At 35.1% G+C, this 12,245-nt stretch overlaps 1 protein-coding gene across 1 annotated transcript; it reads left to right on the top strand.

The window, feature by feature from the left end:
* The first annotated feature begins 2,748 nt into the window (after nucleotides 1–2,748).
* LOC133306799 (pectinesterase 2-like) lies at nucleotides 2,749–5,049 on the top strand. Its single transcript, XM_061507175.1, has 3 exons — nucleotides 2,749–2,767; nucleotides 3,346–4,197; nucleotides 4,361–5,049. Exons 1-3 carry the CDS (start codon nucleotides 2,749–2,751, stop codon nucleotides 5,047–5,049), a joined length of 1,560 nt encoding a protein of 519 aa, XP_061363159.1.
* Nucleotides 5,050–12,245: the final 7,196 nt, after the last annotated feature.

Here is a 12,245-nt window from a genome sequence, read left to right on the forward strand (position 1 = left end):
ATCTTATTATTTGTCTCTTGATTGTTCTATTTACACTATTGTTCTTGTTTTTTATTTGTAAAATAATTTTGAATGTTGTGAAAGCAAATACATTTGTATGACTAGCTTTATACCATGGATAAATGCCTTTATTTCGTATGAACTTACTATTTGTTGGATTATATATTGAGAATACACATATGTTCCTTTGTAATTTTCTGAATTTACTCTGAATTTCAAAGAAATGATTATGTAACGAATCAATTTATTTTTGGGAAAAAAATATCTAATATTGTTTTAAATAATTTTATCTAATGTTCATCGAAACAATGTCGTTTTGGGGTATAAAATTAAAAAATTAAAATGATAAAGACTATTATAACCCTGAAATAAATTAAAATTATAAATTTATCATGATTTTCATTTCAAAACGATGTCATTTCGGTGAACATTAGACAAAATTATCTAAAGTAACTTTAGAAAAAATTAACCTTTTATTTTTTATTTTTTTAAGTTTAACCTGTGAAATCACATATATTTCTCACATAAAGAGCCTTTCAAATTGAAACGTGGGAAATACACAAGCCCTATAAACTTTTAATGATGAGTGTAATGTTCAGTAGGTAGGTGTCCAATGATGCTTGTGGGACGAGTTGCAATTAATGGAAAACTTATATAAGTATTACGTACGAAGGAGTGTGAACGGAAGTGAGATATCCATCACAATTCACTTGCTGTAAACGGCTCAACTAACCTCAGGATAGGGACATACTGTTGATATGAAAATTGTCTTTAAGCTCTATATAAAATTATTAAAGTATTATTTTCATGTCATGCAAGGGAAAGACAATGAATTAGAATAAAGAATTAAAATGGATTTTAATTTTAATGTCATAAGTAGTTACGGACTACAAAATTTAATTAAAAAACATTTACTAACGTTTATCAATTAATATGTCAAATGAACTTTGTGTCTTGTCCATATTACATATTTATACGTAACAGATGTTTATATCCTTAACATATTTTTTATAACGAATTTTTTTTTTAAAAGTCAAAGTCCGTTAATTAGTAATAATAAAGTATCAGCCCGTTAATTAATTTATAATATAAGATATTAGTTCATTAAATATTACTTCACTCAACTGAATTTGGTAACCACGATCACTTCACCCAATAATAGTAGCTCAGTTGATAATACAAATTGAATGGATAGGAGATAAAATTTGTATTCGATTCTCACCAAATATATTTTTGGGGAGAGACAAAAAACTTTAACTGTGTGTGATTAAGTCTTACTAAGAATTTGTTTCATAGCCGACTCAAAAAATTGATGTTTGTAAGAATACTTGGGAGCTGACTCCCTCAAAAAAGTAATTAAAGTGGGTATAAAAAAAAAAAGTGCTGATCACACACAATGCCGGCTTAATTGAGAATTGTCTAATTCATGCACGATTTCGTGCACACAGTCCACAAATTGGTATAGCTCTTGTGTGCAATCTTTATGCAGGTTGTCAAGCGTGGGAGTTGCCTTGTAGTTGGGCATATTAGTAAGGAATGAAGTGTTGAAAAAAAAAACCACGCGTGCTGGCTGTATCCAAGGGTGTTAATTATAGGTATTTGGGCACAGATTGAGAAAGAAAGAAAAAGAAAAAGTCAATAATATTGTATATTGCTTTGTTAAGAAGTTATATGAAAGATAAAGTCTAAACCCAATTTTATTAATGTTATGTGACATGATATAAGTGGATTTTTCAACACACACAATAATGAAAAGAGAGAAAGTGAAATGATAAAAGAGAAAGAAAAATATATAGACCCCACTTCTTTAATATGTGTGTAAGAAAGTGAAGTTATGTTATGTAAAATAATAAACATAAAACCCTTTATATTAATAGTTGCTCTGGACCGACTACACAAGCTCAGTTTACTACGCTAGCATTTAAGGCCCATTAAAGAGATTACAATCATGCATCTTTCAAGTGAAACAAATGTTAGCTCATTATACTGAATCTCATCCACTTCCCTCTACTCGTGTTTCATGCACTAGAAGAGAATACTTTCACACACTAATTATTGGAGAATTTCTCCACCTATAAATGCCCCTTATTATTATTGAGGAGGCCACTTTTGCACGTAAATTCTCCTTGTTATTTATAGAGTCATCATTCCCTACACACTTTCCTTATTAGCCTAAGCCCGAGACCCACTCTCGGTGACTCTCATCATTCTAAAGTTTCATCCTTATCCTTACGTGCAGATGCTTCTGTCGCCATGCAAAGTATACACACAGCTAAATACTCAAGCTTAAATTTAGATGTCAGAGTGAGAACAACATAATTTCTTTGAAAGGTCACATTGTCAAAGTTGCTTGTTTGAAATTTTCAAAACTCTCAAACCAGCAAAACATCATTCGCCACTTGGCGGCAAAGTACTTTTTCTCAATTCATGAATCTGTTCGTAGCCATTTGTTTTGCTTTAACAGTTTTTCCATGACACGTATCTTTATTAGAAATAAATTATATTCATAATGTTGTTATCAACTCATCCTTCTAGAAATATTGCTTATAATTCACAATATATGCAATATTCAAAAGTATACTTATTTCACATGCAATATTTTGGTTTTCATTAATAATCTTACTTGCTTTTACTAGGGAAAATATTTCCTTGTTTGAAAATAATAAGGGTTTCACACGTGACACGGGGAAATGAAAGTTTTACTTTACCAACATAAATAGTTCGAATTATTAATCATTTAAAACAAGCATGTACATCCTACATAATGGTACGCATTGGTCCACTGATAATGTCGTTTCTCATTTAGCCTTCGAAAACCTTTTAGAAACGTCAACTAGTCGCCAATTCAAGAATTTCAACATTTGTGCTAGTCCCCATTGACAACCAAATCCAATACAATTAGCCGAGCCAGCTGCTTTCATAAAAGACACGGCCTAAACTCAATAAGAATACATATATTCACGCGTTTTATTTGGCTGCTAAAATATTGCCACATGTCAAGTCAATAGACTCTACGAAGATTGAAAGTTAAAGACAAGCATAAATCACATTTCTATCAATCATATTGCTTACAACTTTGAGATGTTGGTGATGAATAAAACTATTGGCAAGATTAAGCTTGTGTCCCCTAATGGCAAGATTCCTTATATATTATTCCAACAATCCCTTCCTCCCTTCCTCTATATAAAGGCAAGCTACTAGCAAATGAAAATCCATCCACTTTTATTCAAGCAAACCCTTCTCTCTTATACATCATCTTCATTATTCACATTCAATAATTATCAAGGATTGTCCACGTAATTAAGGCCATATAGAAGGCTAATTAATAGCCAGTAACCATGACAGCATTTGTCATGCTTCTAACCCTTTTGGTTCCCTTCTTACTTTCCTCTTTCGTTTCTGGTTATTCCTTGAATGACGTTAAGCTTTGGTGCAGCCAAACCCCTAACCCTCAACCATGTGAGTATTTCTTAAGCAATAACCCCACTCACCAACACAAACCAATCAAACACAAATCAGATTTTCTCAAACTATCATTGCAACTTGCTCAAGAACGAGCCCTCAAAGGCCATGCAAACACTCTTTCACTTGGCTCAAAGTGCCGTAACAAACTTGAAACAGCTGCTTGGGCTGATTGTGTTGAGCTTTATGAGCAAACCATCCAAAGGCTCAACAAAACCTTAGACCCAAACACCAAATGCTCCCAAGTTGATGCTCAAACATGGCTCAGCACAGCTCTCACTAACCTTGAGACATGCAAAGGTGGCTTCTACGAGCTTGGGGTCCAAGACTATGTGCTGCCTCTCATGTCCAACAATGTTACTAAGTTGCTAAGCAACACATTGGCTCTTAACAAGGTTCAATATGAAGAACCAAATTACAAAGAAGGGTTCCCAACATGGGTCAAGCCAGGTGATAGAAAGCTCTTGCAGACATCTTCTCCAGCTTCTCAAGCTAACGTAGTGGTGGCACAAGATGGTTCTGGAAAGTTCACAACGGTGAACGCAGCCATAAATGCTGCACCACAAAGTAGTAGCGGAAGGTATGTGATACACGTGAAGGCAGGAATATACAATGAACAAGTTGAGATAAAGGCAAAGAATATAATGTTGGTAGGAGATGGTATTGGTAAGACCATAATCACAGGTAGCAAAAGTGTTGGAGGTGGCACTACAACCTTTCGTTCAGCCACTGTTGGTGAGTTCATTTGTTTCATTTTACTTACTTATTTTTAGGCTGCTGATTGATGTTATATTAATGGTTTTATATTTCTCTAATACAGTTTATTACAAAGTAATAAGAAATGTTATTACAAAGAAATGAGAAATGTGAGATCTAACTAGAAATGAATTTTTTGCAGCTGTTGTAGGGGATGGATTTATTGCTCAAGATATCACATTTAGGAACACCGGAGGTGCAAAAAACCATCAAGCTGTTGCATTGCGTTCTGGATCAGATTTGTCAGTGTTTTACAAATGTAGTTTTGAAGGATACCAAGACACATTATATGTCCACTCTGAAAGACAATTCTATAGGGAATGTGATATCTATGGCACTGTTGACTTCATCTTTGGTAATGCTGCTGTTGTGTTCCAAAATTGCAACATATTTGCAAGAAACCCTCCCAACAAAGTTAACACAATCACTGCCCAAGGCAGAACCGATCCAAACCAAAACACTGGCATTTCCATTCACAATTGTAGGGTTACCGCTGCCTCGGATTTGAAACCAACCCAAAACTCTGTTAAGACTTATCTTGGAAGACCTTGGAAGCAATATTCTCGAACAGTTGTTATGAAAACTTCTCTTGATAGTTTGATTCATCCATCGGGTTGGTTAGAATGGAGTGGTAATTTTGCCTTAAGTACTCTGTATTATGGAGAGTACATGAACACGGGTCCTGGTTCTTCCACTGCAAGTCGAGTTAAATGGTCAGGTTACCATGTAATAACTAGACCTTCTGAAGCCTCAAAATTCACTGTTGCAAATTTCATTGCTGGAAACTCATGGTTACCTGCCACCAAAGTGCCATTTACGCTTACTCTATAATTTAAGTACCATGTGTTATCTGTAATTTATTGTTTGATTAGTTCCATTTATTTTTATTTTATTTTTTTAATTTTAATATAATGTTGTATGTTACGATTATTAGTTTTTATTTTATAATTTTATAATTTTTAAATTGTTGTTGTTAATAAAAGGGTTAGTATTTGAATTTAGTCTTTAGGAACATTGGAGTAGTGGATGAGATAGGATCTTGTGAGTGTTAGTAGTAGGTGTGTGGTTACTATTTGTTAGTGTTTTCATTGTCTATTTTAACTTCCAGTGAAATGAATAAAATATCATATTAGAAAAGTTATCACAAAAGATACTTGTGCAAGAGGTCAGACTTCCTCAATAAAGTCAAATTATTATTCTTATTTATTTTGTTCGTAACATTGTACTAGTTAATACAATGGGAAATTAAAATGTAGCATTGAGAAATACCTTTATTTTGTTGTAATTTGATTTATTTTTTGTTGGATTGTATTGAGAATACGGACACTACTAGAAAATGCGCTAACAGCTATGGAAAGTTTCCCATGCAAACTATCAAAATTCCCTTGCAAGATACGTATACGACGAAAATTGCGGGGGAACATATTTCGTCGGTAAAAGTTTTCTCGCAAATATATTTGGGAGGGAAAATTGTCGAGATCAAATCCCTCGCAAATTGCTATGAAAAATTTCCCATGCAAAAAACTACAATTCAGTCGCGAAAGATAAACCTGCATACAGTGTTTTTCCGTCGCAATCCGCGACGAAATTTGCAATGGAAACTGTTGGTCCTGCATGAACTCAAGATGGGGGAGGGGTGAATTGAGTTTTATAAAAATAATTTGCAAATTAAATTAACTCAAAGCAATAAATCAAGATAAAGATAGAGAGATATTAACACAATAATTTTTACGTGAAAAATCTAAAAGGGAAGAAAAACCACGGTCATCGTTTGCAAAACTGCTAAGCAAGTGTGGGATCTCCTAGATGTAACTCATGAAGGAACCAATGAGGTAAAGCAATCTAAAATTGATCTCTTAATGCATCAATATGAATTATTTACCAAGAAGCCAAAAGAGTCAATTAAAGATATAATTACACGCTTTACTAATATTGTAAATGAGTTAAGTGCCTTAGGCAAGGAAATCATAGTTGAAGAATATGTCAGAAAAATTCTAAGTCTCCCAAGAGAAGATTGGATGCCTAAAGTCACTGCCCTGCAAGAGACTAAGAATTTCAAAACCTTCAACTTAGAGCAACTGGCAGGATCACTGATGACCTATGAGATGCAACTAGAGTCTCACAAAAAGAATGATGTGAAAATAAAGGATAAATATATAGCTCTAAAAGCTCAATGCAAGGAGGCTAACGATAATTCAGATGATGAGGAGGAAATCATTATGCTTATGCGAAAATTCAGAAAATACTTCAAGAACCCAAAATACAATGGGAGCTCAAGAAACAAGCAGGTAAAATCCAAAAACTAATCTTTTAAAACTAATGATGGTATTACAAGTGTGGTAGAACAGATCACTGGGTCAATGATTATCCTAGGTTAGAGCAAGAAGCCAAGAAAGAGAAGAAGACAAAAGAGAATAAAAACCTTGAGAAGAAGGAGTTTAAGAAAGCAAAGATGGCTTCCTGGAGTGACTCTAAATCAGAAGAAGAAGGATCTGAAAGCAGTGAGATTGAAGCAAGCATTTGTCTTATGCTGGAACTGAATCTGAAGATTAAGACTGTAAGAACTCGCACCGTTAAATTAGGAATTTAAATAACTTACTGATGAAATTAAAGAATAATTCCATAATTGACCTTGAATAATTATGAGAGGGCGTAAATAATTATAGTAAGTGCGTGATAATGTTGAAAGTCGCTTTCTCACGAAAAGTGCAGATATCGGTTCCGCTTAACGGTATAAGTGCGTACCGATGAAATATCCCGAAAAATTATAATAAGTGTATGAATATTCCTAGAATAATATTTAGGACTGATATGTAAAGTTTGGAGTCGAAATAATGAGAACTGGCGTCAGGACTGATAGCGGCTACGTAAAAACGTGTATCGGCAAAGTGCTGCAAATAATGAAAATATGACAAATCTTAGAAAAATGGCTAGGTTTAGAATCTTAAGTTTGAGGTTAAACTAATAAGCGGAACTATTAGTGCTAATACCGACGTATTAGACTTAATCCGCCTATAAATACCAGGTGGCACAAAGACCTAGGTCAGTTCCTATTATCTCTACGTGAGTTTTTCTGATTCTTTGGATGCTGCCACTTCCTCCACCTTGTCTCAACCTTCCCTCTGCATTGAAACTCCAAGAGACCACATTTCCTCTTGACTTCTTCACAAAAACTACATGGTTGTGAGTTCTCAAGCCTTTGGAGGGTGAAAGGTTCTCCATTTCTGAGTGGTAGCTGCTGTGAGTGGTGGTTTAGGGGCTGAGTTCTTGGGTTTATATTGAGGGAGCCATTTTGTTTTCATTTGTGGTTTCAAGAAGCCATCTTTAGGTGTAAAAGACCAAGCTTGTGTGTCAAATTTGTGGCTTTGTGAAGTCAGTGTTGTGGAGCTGTGTGGGAAGCTCTAAGTCACTCCATTTTTCTGAGTTTTGAGCCTAGAGATAACTCATGATCATTCCCTTTGAAATTTCATGGTTTTAGCTTGTTCGAGTCATTAAAAAGTGAAGCTTTGATCATTCAAGTTAAAGGTTGATAAATTATGCTTAAAATATATTAATGGACTTCTGTTTGTGGAGTTATTGGACTCCAAATCGTGAGAGGGCCTTTAAATTGGGGATTATGCAGAAACTGCACGAGTTTCTGCATTCTGTCTGATAAGTATTCGAATACTTTTCGTGGAGTATTGGAATACTCATAAACAGGTAGTCGAATACTCAGCAAGGAGTATGGGGATACTTTTCTGGGAAGAAAAGTATTCAGATACCTTAGTAAAGGTATTCAGATACCTTGTGGTATTCGAATACTTTTTAATTAGAGTTGTATTAATGTATCAGGATATTGTCCGGATTACGTGATGTAATGACGTGACTTAGATACTCACTTTATTTATATATTGAGGTATTTCAGTAGATGTCTTATTGCAATTTACATTCAGGCGATATTTTATGAAATTGATTAAGTAATCAAGTTGGTAACTGATAATGACGTCATAATTGAAAAGAAAAAGAATATTCCGCATTTTTAATTAAGTGTAACTTAATACGATGTAATGATAACACTGCCGCATATATACGGGGTGTTACACCTATCAACTTATCAAATAGTTTCCAAGTTTGATGGCAAGGTGTCTTCCCTATACTACAATTTCATCGACAATGAAAATATCAACTGCATTGGAAATTAAGACTCTGAAAACTCAAAAGCACCCTAAGAACTGGGCTAACCACTACACTACAGATATATATGTAACATTTTTAAGTGCAATTTTATTTCTAAATGTATATAATATCTATAATAACAACATTCCTATGGAACATGTGTGACCATCACACTTGTTTTGAGGACCTGATAGTTGTCATGGAAAACCTGTAGTTGGTGTTGCTGCCACTGTCATGGAAAAAATCTATCTTAGTTATACATTCTCTTTATTCAAATGAAGTTGTGTTATAGTTAGTTCATCGAACTATTTGATTCATGGAAAAAAAACCTGTAGTTTGTAAGAACCCGCACCGTTAATTAAGGTATTTAATTAATTAATTATGTGAAAATAGGAAATGATTCCATAATTGAACCTAATAATTATTTATGAGGCTTAATAATCATAATTAGTGATTAAGAATGCTGAAAGTCGCTTTTCGGAAGAAAAGTGCAGATACCGGTTCTGCTAGTCGGTATAAATGTGTACCGAAAAAAGTATCCCAGAAAATTAATGTAAGAGCATGATAATTACTAGAATAATATGAAGGACTTGTAAAACGAGTTTCAAGTCCAAATAATGAGAACTGGTGCTAGAAACCGGTAGTGGCTTTGAAAAGCGCGTACCGGAAAGGTGCTCAGAAAAATATAAGAAAAATATGATAAATCTTAGAAAATTATGTAGTTTCATAATCCAAAGTTTGGGATTAAGATGCTAAGCGTAGCAATTAAAGTTAACACTGTGCGCTTAAGTGAGTTTTGGATATATATATATGCATTTTAGCACATAACCCTAGGCATACCAGAATTCCTACGTGAAGCACTTGGTGGGCTGAGGGTGGTTCACTGTTCTATTGCCTCCTTTCACCATTTTTGAACTCAAGTTGTCACCTTTACTTGATTTCTTCCCTCTTTGAGCTTGTATACACTTAAGAACATGCATGGTGAGGAAGTGTGAGGGTGTATTCTGAGTTTCCATCCTCTGTGTGTGGGTGAGGGTGCTGGTTTTGGGTGGTTTGGGTGTTGAAAGCCATAGTCATGGCATTTTGAGGTCCAAGTGGTGACCTTTGGTGAGAAAGAACCAACCTTTGTGAAGCCATTTTCGTCCATCTTCCTTGAGTCAGACTTGAGGGGCTGTGTTGAGCTCTAAGAGCATCTCCCTCTGCTGTTTTTGAGCTGTGATATGATCACCAACCTTTAACTTGAGTTTTAAGGCTTAAAAATGGTACCTTGATGCATCTAATGACTTAAAGATGATAACTTGTTGTTGGGTAATGTTGAACACGCCTAGAAATGCATGATTAGGTGTTTAAAATCGGTAAAAGGGAACCTTTTTGGGATATCTTCACGAAAATGCAGAAACTGCATTCTGTCGTGAAATATCCGGATATCTGCCCGTGTAATATCCGGATATTTGATATCCGGATATGATATCCGGATATGTGTATTCGGATATGGGGTTTTAGGATATCTGGATATTGTATATCCGGATATGAGAATCTGTATATCCGGATATTGCATATCCGGATATGGTCCCGAGGAGTATCCGGATATTCTGGGATTTCGCAGAACAGTAGCTGTGCTGTGCATACAGTAGGCTATTGGGGTTTGTAGACCCTAGATTGATGAAGTTGAACTTCTGTATTTAATGAACTAAACCAGAATCATGGGATTAAGGGCTTGTGGCTTTGTTAGAAGCTTTAAGACTTGAAAACGTAATGAAAATATGTTGTCTTTAATTGTATGCATGTGGTACATGTTTATTGATTTATATTTGGTCCATATCAGATTGTGATCTGCTGTGATTGGACTTTGAGCTTGTGGCATTGGATAACTAGCTTAGAGGTAAACTTTCGTGTCCTCGGTTTAGCCATGTTGTGGTTCCACCATGTCCCATGGGGATATGGTATATGCATGTTGTGTTACATGCTTTTGATGTTTTGGAGATGCTGTTGAGCTATTATATGTTAGTGCCTTGTTGATATGCATGGAGGTGTTCCACCTATACGGTAAGCCTGAGTATGTAGAACATACAATAGGGTGAGGCTGTGGGTGAGGTGCAAGCGGTGTTCCTTGTACTACATGTAGGGAATAGACGTATTCCTACATTTCTCTGGCTAGTAGATAGTGATTACACACATGCCATAGATATCTGTTGCACTACATAGTTTTGGAACTGATAATGATATAAATGCTTTTTGAACTTATATTGCACATGTAAGTGAGCTTGGGGTGGAAGATCCTTGAGGACCCCTTGTCTTACTGAGATTTCTAGTTTAGAGATCTCACCCCACGTTTGGGGAATGCTTATTTCAGGGTCAGGTAATGTTGAGACCTCAGGCGGCAAGAGGCCGGAGCTGAGTTAGATTGCTGTTATATTATACTGCCATGATTGGATGCTGGATTTGTATGCTGCTTTTATGCTTATAGCTTCAGCTTATGTATTGGAGTTTTATGTTGAGACTCGTTGGTTACTATGTTTATTTGGTGAGCATGGGAATTGTCCATGACACATAGTATTGTCATGTCTTGTTTATGTCTTGAGTCTTTTGGAGTTCTAATAATGTACCAGGATATTGTCCGGATTACTTGATGTAATGCCGTGATTTAGATACACACTATATCTATATATTGAGGTATTTCAGTAGATGTCTTATTGCAATTTACATACAGGCGATATTTTATGAAATTGATTAAGTAATCAAGTTGGTAATTGATAATGACGTCATAATTGAAAAGAAAAAGAATATTCCGCATTTTTAATTAAGCACCGCTTAATACGATGTAATGTTAATATTCCGGGTATACACGGGCTGTTACATAGTTGCTGCCTATATTTTTATGGAAATTTATTTCATTTTGTCCAGCATTTGTATCTGATTGTTTTATAAGATTTTAGGTTAAATAAAATCAAATTGGTTGGAAAACCAAGTTGGAACTCGGTATAGGTTGTTGCTTGAGATTGGAAAATTACAAACAATTTAATAAAAATCAAGTATGGGCTTTTTTGTTTAACAAAAAAATACACATTAAATTTTTGGAAGGCCCACGGGCTGGCCCTAACCCATAGGGCTTTTGGCCCATGTGGCCCAATATCATTGTGGGCTTTTTGGCCCTAACCCACATGGGCTAGGGTTAAATGGGCCGGGCTGGCCCATTTTGACAGCTCTAATATTTTGTGATTTATAAATTCTAGTTTGAACCCATGCTGGAAATATTGTTTAATGAATGAGACATTTTATTTTTTTATTTTAGTTTAATTTGCAATATGGTAGGCTTAAAAGGCCTCATAAGCCATGTAGGCTTTTTATTTTTTTAATAATAGGCCTGACTTGACCTTTAAACCAAACCTTTAATAGGCTAATAGGCCATATAGGCTTATATTTTTTGTGTAGGCTTAGGCCATGAAGACCAATGCCTGGCCTAATTACACCCATAGTAGCAGCTAACACCCTAGCACACCTACCCACATGCCTAATTTCCTTTACCACCCTATCAAACTTTGCAACCATCTTCATTGATAGCTCATTAATCTTCATTTGCTTCTCATTCACATTAACCTGCAATTCATCATTCAGCTTCATGTCCACATAGTTCAACTTGAATTCCATTTCAACTACATTCAACTCCAGCTTATTAATTCTCCAATCTTCCAGTTCCATCATATCATTTGTAGTATCATCCATCCATCTAAAAAAATCACAGTATGACTTCTTCTCCTACCACCAAATGAAACCAAACTCATAATAACATTCAACTTAAATAAAAACGAATTAAAAAACAGCTCCAACTAGATAATGTGTATACTTGTCTGTAAATTGCTCACCTTGAAATT

The sequence above is a fragment of the Gastrolobium bilobum genome, unplaced genomic scaffold (genome assembly GCF_033153095.1).
Source record: "Gastrolobium bilobum isolate Gb01-03AN ecotype WA unplaced genomic scaffold, APGP_CSIRO_Gbil_v1 utg13418, whole genome shotgun sequence".
Lineage (NCBI taxonomy): Eukaryota > Viridiplantae > Streptophyta > Magnoliopsida > Fabales > Fabaceae > Gastrolobium > Gastrolobium bilobum.

Bases quoted from the DNA above. Each gene is read 5' to 3' on its own strand.
- LOC133306799 (XM_061507175.1), top strand. The intron at 4,198-4,360 runs GTGAGTTCATTT...AATTTTTTGCAG, and splicing joins CTTTCGTTCAGCCACTGTTG to CTGTTGTAGGGGATGGATTT.